Below are 13532 nucleotides of genomic sequence, written 5' to 3' on the forward strand. Positions count from 1 at the left end.
AAAACGGTATACATGGAGATGAACGTTACATGCACCCCATCGCTGGATAACCAATTAAAGAACCCAAAAGTAGACAGGTTTACATACCTAGACTCGATGCTACTTCAAGAGGGAGGTTGCTCAAAAGAAGTCATATCACGGATCCAAAAAGGATGGCTTAAATGGCGAAGTATATCCGATGTATAGTGAGACAAGAAGATGTCAATGTGGTTGAAAAGCAAAGCTTATGTTACTCCATGGAAATGGAAATGAAACATGGGCATTAAATGCTACGGAAGAAAAGTTATTACAAGACACGGAGATGAGAATGATACGGTGGAGCTTGGGTGTACTAAACTCGACCATATGACGAATGACTGCTGTTTCAGAGCAAAAATGGGTATTTAACCTATGGCGGACTTGATAAACGAAAATCAAGGGGGTACGGTCATATACTAAGAAGGGAGACGAATGATGTAAATCGAAAATGATTGGATATGGAGGTGCCGGGGAAGAGAGGAAGAGAGGAAGAGGACGACCTCGTGTTACGTGGAAAATCAAGTAGACAAAGTTATAATGACTAAGAAGATAAATCCGGACATGTCCCTTACTCGAGCAAGATGGAAGAAACATATTAAAACAAACCCCACGACTGTGGGACCATATTCATGATAAAGAAGAAGAAGAAGAAGAATTAAGGATATTTGATAAGGCTGGATGGACAACGACGACCGATAAAATTAAAATGGGAGAAAAGTCAATTACTTATTTGGGTCATGTTATTGACGACAGAAGATAAGATTATTGCCATAAATATTGCAAAACACGGTCAATTGTTAAAGAATCACAATCGTTTCTTGGGATGGTAAATTACCATGAGTCGTATATAAAAAATTTACATTGTGTTGTGTGCGCCTTTATACCGCCTAACGAGTAAAGTTGGTTTTGATTAGCTCAAGAAAATAAAATATTTAATAAAATTAAAAATATATTAACAAGAGAGGATACAATAATTCCCTATTCAATCGATATTCCTGTCTTAAATTTCTGTGACTCTTCCCAAAATGGTAAGCTGTTATTTCACAAATTTTTTACTGAATGAATACAAATTGATTAGACAGACCCCATATCGGGAAAGTATGGATTAATTTGCGCAGACGCCTTCACCAAAGGATTTGAAGTTGCATTTTTACACATGTACTAAATAGCTTGCTTAATAATATCGCTAGATTTGGATTACCTAGTTACATTGTTTCAGATAACGGTATTCAGTTTAATGGATCTAAATTCATAACGCTTCTTTTTAAAAACAACATAAACATTTTAGATCAGACCATTATAGCCAAGAATCGAATGATTTAGCTGAGCGCTATATATGTACGATAAAGACACGTTCTAACGATACCGGACTCCGGACCAGCTATTAGATTTTAATTATTCACGGATAGTGTTGTTAAACGGCTCGTTTTGAGCTGATTTATAAAAACGGCTAAATTAATATTCCACCCAGAAAAATATTACGCAAGCATAAAGATTTTACTCATAGAAGGAACAAAGGTCTAGACATATCGTCGCTCTAGAATAGTAGTGCTCCACTTATGCAAATGTTTTAAATAAGAAAATCAACATTAAAATTTAAAATAAAATATAGAAAAAAGTTATTGATCTATTTTGACATAAACTTTGGCAAAAATTAATATTTTTAAATCTAGTTTTTATTTTTATATATTTTGGGAATAAATAAGTTATTATCCAATTCTAACTCAAAAATTCTGGAAATGTCAAGTGGAGCACTCCAATTCTAGACTGACGATATTTTAACGAAATCTCGAGGCTTAGGCATATTTTCTGACTAAAATATTGAGTTAACCGTTTTAAAAAATCGGCTTAAAATGAGCCGTTGCTACTCACCAAAATACTCCAAATGCAACCACCTTTAAATCCCCTGCCGAAATAATGTTTAGAAGGCCGTTCAGGACAACGATAGATTAGTGGAAATCATCTACTGGAGAAACGATTGAATGCATTATGGTAAAAAAATATTATAAAGATAGGAACTTTGAGTCCCGTGAATTTGAAGAGAAGCAAAAGGTTTGGATAGAAAATGAAAGGACTGCGGGATGGCATGAAGGGGCAGTGGTTCAACAGAAAAGTGTGATATTACATTAGTCCAGTCTGAGTGAGAGTACAGTAAAAAACAAGCATGCCGACCTACTGGGAGATGCTCGTGTACAAGCTAAGAAAATATCCATAACAATGAAGGAAGAATTGGATAATGTAGACCAAATATATTGTATTTTGTTTAAGGATACAATTTATGGTAATTGATTGATTATCGTAATTGTACTTTTGTTAAATATATAAACTAATTATTGTTAAATTATCTTTTAATCTTTTTATTTTGCTTAAAATTTTATTCTTATAAAATCTTTCATCTTAAACACCACATTCTCTTATTTATTTATGCATTTAGAAGCTTTTAGCCCCTACATTGTTTATAAGAAGGGCAATTGCAGCAATAACTCTTACCCCTCATGTTAACAATAGCTTAATCGATAAATCTTTTCTAAGTAACTGTAACTAGCCATTATTATTTTAGAACGATATTTTTGATGCATCACAAATGAATAAATACTGAGTTAAAATCATTATTAAATTAAATATTTCACATGTGTTTATACTTTAAATGTTGATCTGTGAAATCTACCATAGCTTTAAATTGTTTGGACAATCAACAATACAATATGAATTTATTAATTATGGTTAAGATTAATTATTTATACTTAAATAGAAAAAGATTTTTTTTATGAACATATAAATAACTAAAATGGATTGAATTTTCTGATATAATTACTATATGTAAATAAATTATTAATTACTTTTTTTTAAATTTTAAATTTGATAAATTAAGCATACAATTTTTTTTACACATATCCAATGTATCAATAATAGGTGTAAATATACAATTTTTACACATATCATTAATTGGCTACTCCCAATTATTGATTGTTAAAACATTTTAAATGGATAAAGATTTGAATGTTGGACACAATTTATTTCCATCTTGGTTGAAAACTTCTTCTAAAGATAATAATGGAAGTGTAAGTTATTCTTATTTAAGAGCTATTTAATATTATATTTTATAGGTTATAAGTTCAATATCAGACTCAAATAGTGATACATCCATTTTCTTCAAATCAAATCAATATTCTCAAAATTCCAATATTAAAAATGAAAATTATGTATATAACAATAAAAAATTTGATTCATCCTTATCCTCAAAAGTATTTAATTCAAAGTTCAATAATATTTATTCTGAAGATAAGGGACTTAATAATATAAAATATAACAATAATTATATAAGCAAATATACACATCCTAGCAGAGGAAGTTATTTGAATAGAAATCCATCCTTTGACAATAAATTTGTTAAAAATACCTATGATTATTCAAACTATTATAATGATGATAAAATATATAACAATAACACTATTAAACATTCATCACTCCATCTTGCAAACAATTTAAACAGATTAAAGTTGACTAGTGAAATTTCTAGCAAAATTTATCAACCACCCCAAAACTATGAAAGTAATATAAGCCATGAAAGAGTTAGTTATGCTAATAATATAAAACCATGGCATCACACTAATTTAAGCAATAATAACACTGTGTTTGCTAACAATTATTCCAACAGTTATAATAATAATTATGGATATTCAAATAATTACAACTCCAGGAATATTCTAAATGAATCCACATATAATTCTGTCACTAGTGCTCCATATAAATTTAGGTTTAATAAACCTATATTAAATTCAGGTGCTTATTCTCAAACCAATAAAAATGACTTTGATGACTCATATGAAAATACCAACACATTGTGTAATGGTACATCCACTAACACATATTCTTACAATAATCCTAACAATGTGGATAATGGATTTGGGGTGAAATATACTGGTAATTAATGTTGCATTTTAAGCTTTATGAATTAATATAATAAATAATTTTTATATATTATTTGATATTTGTTATGATAGTACATAATTTATTTTACCAATTATTTTAAAAAAATATGATATGAAATTAATTTATAATATATTGGGTATTTAGGTATAATTGCAGTTAATTAGTTGTATACTCATACCTAGTTGCTTTTATTGAGAGGGGGGGGAGAATTTATTTGAGCAGCCAATATTTTGGGAGATTGTATTATATTTCATAAGCCATTAGTAACAAATTTATATAGGACATGTGGTGCCCTCCCCCTATCTGCATTTTAAATAAAATAAAATTATTTACTAAAATAATATATTTTATAACTAAATTTAAAGAATGGGATAAAAATAACTATAACACAAGCAAAAATGGCTATAATTACTCCACATCATATTACAATCCTGGTACAAACAACCATCAACAATATTACAAAAATGATTGGAAGACTAATATAGTAAGTTCAAATCACAAATCTTTAGAAAAAATAGTAGCTTAGCTTCTATTTCCATTTTATTATATAAATAATTAATGACATTATTTTAATATAGATTATACTAAATTATGTTATAGATATAATCAAAGTTAGAAGTTTATGCAGGCTAGCATACTGGCAAGGCCTTGACAACTTTTATTTTTTACTGGCTAAAACCAGGCCTGAAGTTAACAATTTTTTATAGCTTAGAATTAGGCAAAGGCATATCCTTTTCCTTCATAAAAAAAATTATTTTTTGGGCAAAAATTTATAGGTTGGGCCAAATAAAAACCTGATCAAAAATTTCAACAATTCTATTTAGGCTGGCCCAAGCCGACTTCTAATCAGAGTTTGATTGAGATAAGGCAAATTCTGAGTCGAGGCTACATATATGCCCAATATTTGCTAACTGAATTTTTTAGTAAAAAAACTATCACCTCAGCCTTAGATTTTTTATTGAAATCCAACTCAACATTAAAGAAAGTATTATTGCTATACTTTAAATTGCTGTAATTTTGTCATAATTGTAATTTAAATGAATAATTAATTAAATTGAAAATTTAAAGTAAACGGTATAATATATTGGGAAAAATATATTAAATTATTAATTTGCTTCAAAAATTAAGAATAATTTAAAATTTAAAAGACACCAATTTTTGTGCCAAATATGAATGTATTTGATTTTTTTCTGAATTTATCGTTTAGCAAAAAGAGAAACTGATAATTCAACTTGTTTAAAAAAAACTGATGAAAACATTATAAGCATTGGCCAATATTGTTACTTAAGTATTGATACATCTTCATTTAATAACGGTTTTTCAGGTAAACCAGGTTCCTCTCTAACCCTTTTTTACATTTTTACAGCCCTGGGAATCGTTAATTGTGGCCAATTATTATAATTGTAATCCATTATCACTAGGAGTGTACCCATACCATTTTTTGAGGCAGTATCGGCCGCGATCCGATATCATATCTAATTTTACATTCTGTAAGCATACTAATTGTTTTAATTTTTAATGCATACATCTAGTTTTGCAAAATCGTTCTATTTGACTCGATTTTTAAAAACGGCCAACTCACTATTTTATCATGTAAAATATTATGGCATGCCTGAAGATTTTACTCATAGATGGCACAAAGGTTTGGTCATCTATAAGTGAAATCTCGAGGCTTAGGCAATATTTTTTTTTGGCTAGAATATGGAGTTAGCCATTTTAAAAATCGGTTTAAATAACATCAATCTACTCATTTCATATACATTTTAAAAATATAGCCTTTATAATTTAACTATACTAATGATCAGTTGGAGTAAAATACATTTTATTGATATATCACTTATTTATATAATAACATTTAATCTGACAGAATCAATATATTATGAAATTCGAGGTAAATTTTTTTCTTCTAAAATTTAGACTCCATTTTATCAGATCGGAAAATTTATTGGCCGATAACCGATATTTTCAAATTTCCAATTCTATCTCATAAAAAATATTGGTACATCCCTAATTATCACCTTCATTCATGTTTTTGTTTGTCTTCCTCGAGATCTTTATGCCATAACCTCTACCATTTTTGGCATCACCATTAGCTAAAAGGAGTGGTAGCAATATGCAGTAAATCTGGTTATAAGTGTTTTTTTTATAAGCTATGATTTATAAAATGATCACTGTAATGTTTTTGGGGTAATTAATTAATAAAGCACATTATTTTTACAAATCTAAAATGACTGCCAATGCATTTTTTAATGATTATTATACCTATAGAGATTTGGTAGAAAACACCTATCCAAAATTTGGTAGGAAAATATAAAATTAATATGTGAAGGGGGCTTTATGCGGGCTACTGTTATATAATATATTGGATACGGGTCAAGGCTTGTTGCAGAAATGCAACAATTACTGATTAATTTGGTAATAATGGTAAATTGGGGTAAAATTGTTTTTTTTCATTTTACTTATATAAAATAAATGTATAATAAAATTTAATTTTTATATGAGATTATACTTCGTTTTTTTATAAAATAATAGTAAAAACGATTGCCTCTTTTTTAAGATCAGCTGATACTAGGGCTGTGCCGATATTAAAGATCGGATCGGTGCCGATTTAGCGTTTTCCGAAAATATCGGATCGGGCCGATACCTGTAAAAACCGATCCGATCTTTTTACTTTTCTTTTTTTTTGTTATTTCATTTTATACTATGTATATTTATTTTACATTATTATAATATTTTCTAAATAATTTTTTTAAATTTTATTTCTTTTTTAAAATAGATATATAGTATTTAAAATTTTTTTTTTAAAAATAGAAAGGAACACCCAAGTTTTATTTATTTTAAATCTTTTTAAATAACGCCAATTTTTTTATTTATACTTTAAATAAAAGAATTTTTTTAAATATGGTATCTGAATTATGGAAATATTTTTGCGGAATTATCTGAGTCTGCCTTCAGTACGGCAGGAGATAAAGAGAGTCCATATCGTAGAAGCTTATTTCCAGAAAATCTAGAGGCTCTTAATTTATTTAAAAAATCTAATATATTATAATTTGATTTATTAAATATTACAATTTTATAATTCCAACATAAAATGGATATATTATTAAATATATATTTTTTTATTATAGTCTTAATTGTAGAAATAAAAAAATTAAATTATTCATAATTCGATTTTTTGCATAAAAAATATTGATTTCTTAATTACATTTGGTTCAAACGGGGGTGATTAAAAATCGGTAAAAATATCGGATCAATTTTGAAGCAATATCGGAAAATATCGGATCGCTGAAAATATGGATCGGCATGATACCATTGGTGTCGATTATAATTAAAAATATTTGTCAATGTCGAATATTATCTAATACCAACTTTTAGTAGCAGGATTTCATACCAAATCGATAACTTTTCGATCTGTTCTTTTTGATTTTGAGTAAATTTTGCATACTGAGAGAACACCATTAGAAAGTATCGAATCCCAAATTTTAGCCTCTTAGTGCTAATAGTTACTTCCTTGACCTTTTTTAGAAATGCGATATTTAAAAATTGTAATAATTTATAAAATAATGATGCTAAAAATAGAAATTTTTGTATTAAAGGCCTTTTATAGTGCTCACAAATTGAGCATTTCAAACGTTCGTTGCAAGCGCAAATAATGCATTTCAAATGGCCTCGTGCAATTTAATAAAATTACCATTTGACGTTAGCAACCATTTTAAAAAAACGCAAATAGGTTTGCCTTTTCATTACTTTTTTTATTCTTCGCTCTGTAATATTATATAAAATGTAATATAAATAAACTTGCTTATATCCTAAAAATGAATATTTAGAAATTAAAGAAATAAGAAGGCAGACGATAATATAATTTTCAAAAACAACTCCTTTTTTTAGAACTTATTTAAAATTTTGAATCGACGATATTAATAAAAAGGCAACTCAATTTAAACAAGGGATGCGTTGCGTTTTTTTAATTAAAAGATTACGGCAAAACGTAAACTCAATTTGTGTGCACTATTAGTAAAGATTAATGATTTTTTTAAAAAAAATATAAAAATTGTTGCGGTTTTTATCTTATAAATTTTGAACATGAAATCTTTGAATTAAATATTTTATTATTCACTTATATTGTATCTATTTATAAAAAAAAAATTAAATTTGGGACAGCCATGGGTTTTAGTTATGGTTGGCGCTCCTATATAATATAACGCGTTTTTGTTAAAACTAATTTTTTTCCTATCTTTAAGCATAAATAATAACATATTTCCAGCATTAATATCATGATGGAATTCTTTGGATGCGACTATAATAATATTTTTGTTTTGCAAAGGAAAAAAATTTACGAAAGATATTACTTATTTTCGGCTATTCATCAAATTAAGTTTTTTTTGACGCCTTGATAATTTCGTTTTGCAATAAATAATAAGTACGCCCAGTGGTCTTCGATAGGTTCACTTTTAAAATATTATTTTTTGATATAAAATGGATATCAGGTGCTGCTGCATAAACAAAGGAATTTGCTGGTCCTTTAGGTTGGAAAAAGTTATTATAATTTCATCTCTATTTATATCCACTTTTTGCACAAATCCCCAATCGTTTTCTTACATACAGGTCACATATATCCTCTAATTTCATCTATTAACAAGATCATCACAAGAATTCACTATATTCTTCACAATAAACCTCTGCGAATTGGAATATATTTTAGTTATTGAGCTTAATTAAACCGATTGGAAACCACTGCAAGATTTTCATTTCCCAGATATTAAAATAAAGGTATAGGTTCTAAATCGCTAAAAAATGGGAATCTGGCTTATATCTCCTAGAAAATTTTTTTAAATAAATTTGAAATTAATATTAATAGATACTAGGGGAGTAAACACTTGTATTTAAAATTAAAAATTTATTAATATTAATTTCAAATTTATTTAAAAAATTTTCTAGGAGATATATAAGCCAGATTCCCATTAAAATTTTTTGCAAATAGATATAATGTAAGCGAATAATAAAATAGAAAATTCAAAGAAAGTCGTAAAGCGAAGCACCTGGAGCTTTCGGGTTCAAAAGTTATGACGTAAATATAAATCGCAATATGATTATTTTAAAAAAATCCTCCATATTTATTAAATGGCCTATAATAGAGTTAACAAAATTACGTTTACTTATTATTTTTAGGCATGATTATTTTTCGAAAAAAGGTTATTAGGCACTTTTGACCATTGATATCTCAGGAACTGTCAGTACTAGGAGGCAAAAATTTTGGATTATTCAAAAAATCACCTGATTCAAAAATTAAATGTGGACAAGAAAAATTTGACAAATTTTCTTAATAATTCACATATAATATTAATAATATTTATTTTTTAAAAAAATTAGGTTAACAACATTAGTAATGGCTATATCGACAACAATCATTCCTCTTGGAATAATAATGACTCAGCATTCAATAATCTAGATGGCCCTTACAAAGCGGATGATGTCCTTAAATATTCAACCCCTACTGAAGAGCATTTAAGCAATGATGATAGATATCAAGTATATCTTATAGTATGTATATTAAACTGTGACAGCTTCAATGTATTTCTTCCTGCTTTAAGCTTTTTGTGGTTTTTTTCATAATATGAAAAAAAGAATCTGTGTTGTATGAAATCGAATGTTATTAAAAACCTCGATTTCGCATATTTTTGAAACGAAATCAAAATTTTAACCAATCATATATCGCTTAAGCGTCGAGATTTCACCTAAAGAGGGTGGTCAAATCTTGCCATGTTTTGGCAAAATCTCGAAGGCTAGGTAATCCTGATTTAACCGTATTTTAAAAAAAACAGAAATCTAGGTTCAACTACACTTATTAAAGCTATGTATAATAACTGTGGTGTGAATTTCAGACAATTTTGTCATAAAACTGTGAGTTAATTAAAATTAGTAAAAAATTTAAGGCGGTTTAAAATTTCATGACATAATTATTATCTTACCTTGTTGGTAAGTAATTTATTAGATATCTGCAAAGCCTGGCTGGCTGGCTAGCTAGGCTAAGTAAATTTAAAATTTTTATATAATGAACTAGGTAAATAATTTAAGAGGCCAGGTAGGGTGAGCCAGTTATAAAAATGATTATAAAAAAAATTTCAATCAAATATTGGTAGATTATATATTCCACGAGGATTATGCCGATAAAAATTATTATTTTTTTTTACATAAAAAATCAATATTTTTTTTTCATCCTTAATTATATTTTTATATATGAATCATAAAGATATTTAAGAAGAATTTAAAAGAGCAAAAAAAAATTAAAAATTTCATTGTTTTTTATCAATATATCATAAATAATTTAAACACATCCCATTTTTATTTATTTATTTTTTAAATAAAGAGATTTATTTGCTAATTAACAAAACTGGAAATGATCTTAAAATTTCAAAAACTATTTTTTGATATAAAAAATGACTAGAACAATAACTATGACAAAACCCCAAACGAAGCCTACAAAAATGGCGACCAGGATGATTCACGGGACGACTCGCTGGAAGCCGAACACAAGCTCCTCAAGGCGATGGGTTGGAATGGGTCCGCTTTCCGTGACGTGGAACCGTTGAGCCGCGACGAGGTCGAAGAGTTTTTCAAAGATACGGTATGTTGTTACTTTTTCTTTATAAAAAAAAGTAGTAAAATGAAGGGAGAAAGTAAGTTCATTTCAAGACCGAACCTTTTGTCAAAGCGATTTTCTACGAGTTAGATTATATTAACGATTAAATGGAGTTCGAAATCCATATCCCTTTTTTGGAAATAAATTAAAGAATTAGTTCAAAGTATAGTTGTGTAAATACTATAATTTTAGCCGGCTAAATCATGTTATTAGCCGACTATCACCTTAGACCTTGGGGCTTTTCTTAAAAAGATAGCGGCTCAAATTTGAAAGGAATTGATATAAATTAAAACGCGTTAATATTAACTCATTTACTCTGGCATACACCTGAAAATTGAGCATCGGACATTTAGTTATTACTCAACTATAGTTGAAAGCATGCTTCAAAAATCGCTTAAAAAAAGGGGGGGGGGATAGGGATAAATTTTTATATAAGAAGGTTACGTTGAAATTAGATTTACTTTTCATAAGAAAGGGAGAAAGTAAGGAAAAAATTTGGGCATTTACGTCGATTAATATCTTATGGCGTTCGAAGAGAGATAGGTTTATTAAAATTGCCACCACCTCATTTAAAGATTTTTCGAAATATTCTATATTCTTTTCTTTTTTCAACAAGAATTATAATGTATTCCACGATTTTTAATATTCGCTTAAAACGTGATTCTTCTATTATATTTATCAATTTTTTTTTACAGGCTAATAAATATGGGACTTCCGTTCTTACGAATAACACCACACTCTCCTCCGCTTCCACTCAGTTTTTCAATAAACGCTAAATAAATATATTATAAAATAAAACACGAAATCGTAGAAAAAAACACGGGAAACAAAATAAAAAAACCCCGCCTTTATAATTTTTATTTATATTATATTATTTAACAAAAATAAAAAAAAACAAAATTAAAAATGTGATAATTTGATTTTTTTAAAAATTTACTATTGTATATATTATATTTTTATTTTTTTTGCAGCCGATGAATTATGTAATTTTGTATATTTTAGGATTTAATTTTTTTTTTATTTTAAATTTCACCTTATAAATAAAATATATAAATATATTATTTTAAATAAATAATTAATATAAAATATAAATAATTTGTAATATTTTTTCTGATCACTTCCTTCCTTTCAGTTTTATCATTATATAAATTATATATATTTTTTAAAAGTGTATTATATTAATTTTTTTTCCCCCCATTTTTTTTAGATTTCTTTTTACGAACGCGACAATATTAATATTTTTATTATCTTTATTTTTAACAGAAGTAGAGAAAGGGGGAAAAAATAAACATTACAGTTATCAGTAAATATTATTTTTGAAGTGAGAAACGTTGTTGCTTTTACTTTTATTGTTCCTGAACCTCAAACTATCATAATGATCGGAACTAATGATATCTGATAACTTGAGAGGTTGAGGTTCAGGAACAATATTCCTCATCATCTTAGCCTTTCTAGTAAAACTTCCTATTTATATTTTTCATCTTTGGCTGCCAAAGGCTCATATAGAAGCGTCAAAATCAGGATCCATATTACTAGCTGTGTCCCTATTAAAATTAGGAGTATTCGGCTTACTCCAAATTTGTCGGGTGAGGTCAAACAGTCCAACTCATTTATAGATTTTAATTTTCTGTCCTATTGCTGAATTGTGAATGTTATTGGATAAACGATTGGCGTGAGTAAATCCCGATTTCAAAGCAATGCTAAGACGTTTTCTAACCCCACCCCTTCCCCTACTATATGTATGAAAATTGGTTTGGTTCTGCCACTTTTTTAAATTGGCTTAGCCAAAAAAATAGGTATTTCTAATTGGCCTTACACTTAATAAGGAATTGGCCTTACTCTTAAGGACAAAGCTAATTAATAACCATGAGAATTCAGCTAATTAGCCGTTTTCAAAAGGGTAGTATAAAATTCTTAATCAAAAATTTCTTCTGTTTATTTTTAAGGAGAAAAAAAAATTAATCCTTAGCATTACAGGGTAAACGTGTTTTATTAAATACTTAAAAAAAACAAAAACCACTGCTTGAAGTATAAAAATATACAAATCTTTCATTGTATAATGCAAAAAAAAGTTCAAAACTATATTTAAAAATTTTATTATGTACAAATTTAGTGATATTAAAAAAACAGGATGCTATAACGATTTGGACGCTTGAAAACTCAATATCCTCTTCACGATGTCATGATTCTACTAGAGAATTTTATCATGAAAGTTGGCAAGGATCATCTTTCCAGTCCTGGATAATTAAATAATCGTAATATTCTAGAAAGAAATTGTAAAATAATATATAAGATATAGTAAAAATAAAATTTATGCATGTAATAACGAATGAAAATTATAAAGATAACGTGAAAGTTTATCCATGGTGATTAAGTGGTTCACAAAGTACAAAAACAAAAAATTGATGAATGCCCTCGAAATCTGAAAAAAATATGTAATCAGATAACATTCAAATAAATGGCTTAAAGCTCTAAGCAAAGGTGTTAATACTTTTCAAATGATTTTAATAGATACCGTTACAGATGTATAGTCCAAATATCTAATTACATAGTCTAAAAATGGATCCTTATCTAGATACATTCTTTCAAATGTATCTGCAACAGGGTTGGGCAGTATCGCGGATATTTATATCTAAGATACAAGATACTTTTAATCTTGTATCTTTTTTAAAATTTTGGAAAGTATCTTGTATCCAGTATCTAAGATACATATTATTTAAAAGTATTTGTATCTTAACCAACTTTGTATTCAAGAAGATATAGATACTTTAAAAAAAATTTATATTGCTTAATTTAAATAGTATTAAAATTTAAAATGATATTGTTTTAAGATTTAAATGAAAAATTTAATCAAAATTTAGATATTTTAAGATTATTTTTGATATATGACGTTGGTCGTCATATAATTTGCTAACAATTAGAACTACCATATTTGAATCGT

General features: G+C 27.6%; 1 protein-coding gene across 1 annotated transcript; it reads left to right on the forward strand.

Annotated features, from left to right (window-relative positions):
• The first annotated feature begins 2808 nt into the window (after nt 1–2808).
• On the forward strand, nt 2809–11899 carry LOC135928068 (probable serine/threonine-protein kinase clkA). Its single transcript, XM_065464400.1, has 6 exons — nt 2809–3080; nt 3126–3942; nt 4317–4435; nt 9322–9480; nt 10397–10576; nt 11287–11899. Exons 1-6 carry the CDS (start codon nt 3003–3005, stop codon nt 11365–11367), a joined length of 1434 nt encoding a protein of 477 aa, XP_065320472.1. The 5' UTR covers nt 2809–3002; the 3' UTR covers nt 11368–11899.
• The last annotated feature ends 1633 nt before the right edge of the window (nt 11900–13532 follow it).

Source organism: Gordionus sp. m RMFG-2023, chromosome 4 (genome assembly GCF_954871325.1).
Source record: "Gordionus sp. m RMFG-2023 chromosome 4, tfGorSpeb1-WG-v2, whole genome shotgun sequence".
Classification (NCBI taxonomy): Eukaryota; Metazoa; Nematomorpha; class Gordioida; order Chordodea; family Parachordodidae; genus Gordionus; species Gordionus sp. m RMFG-2023.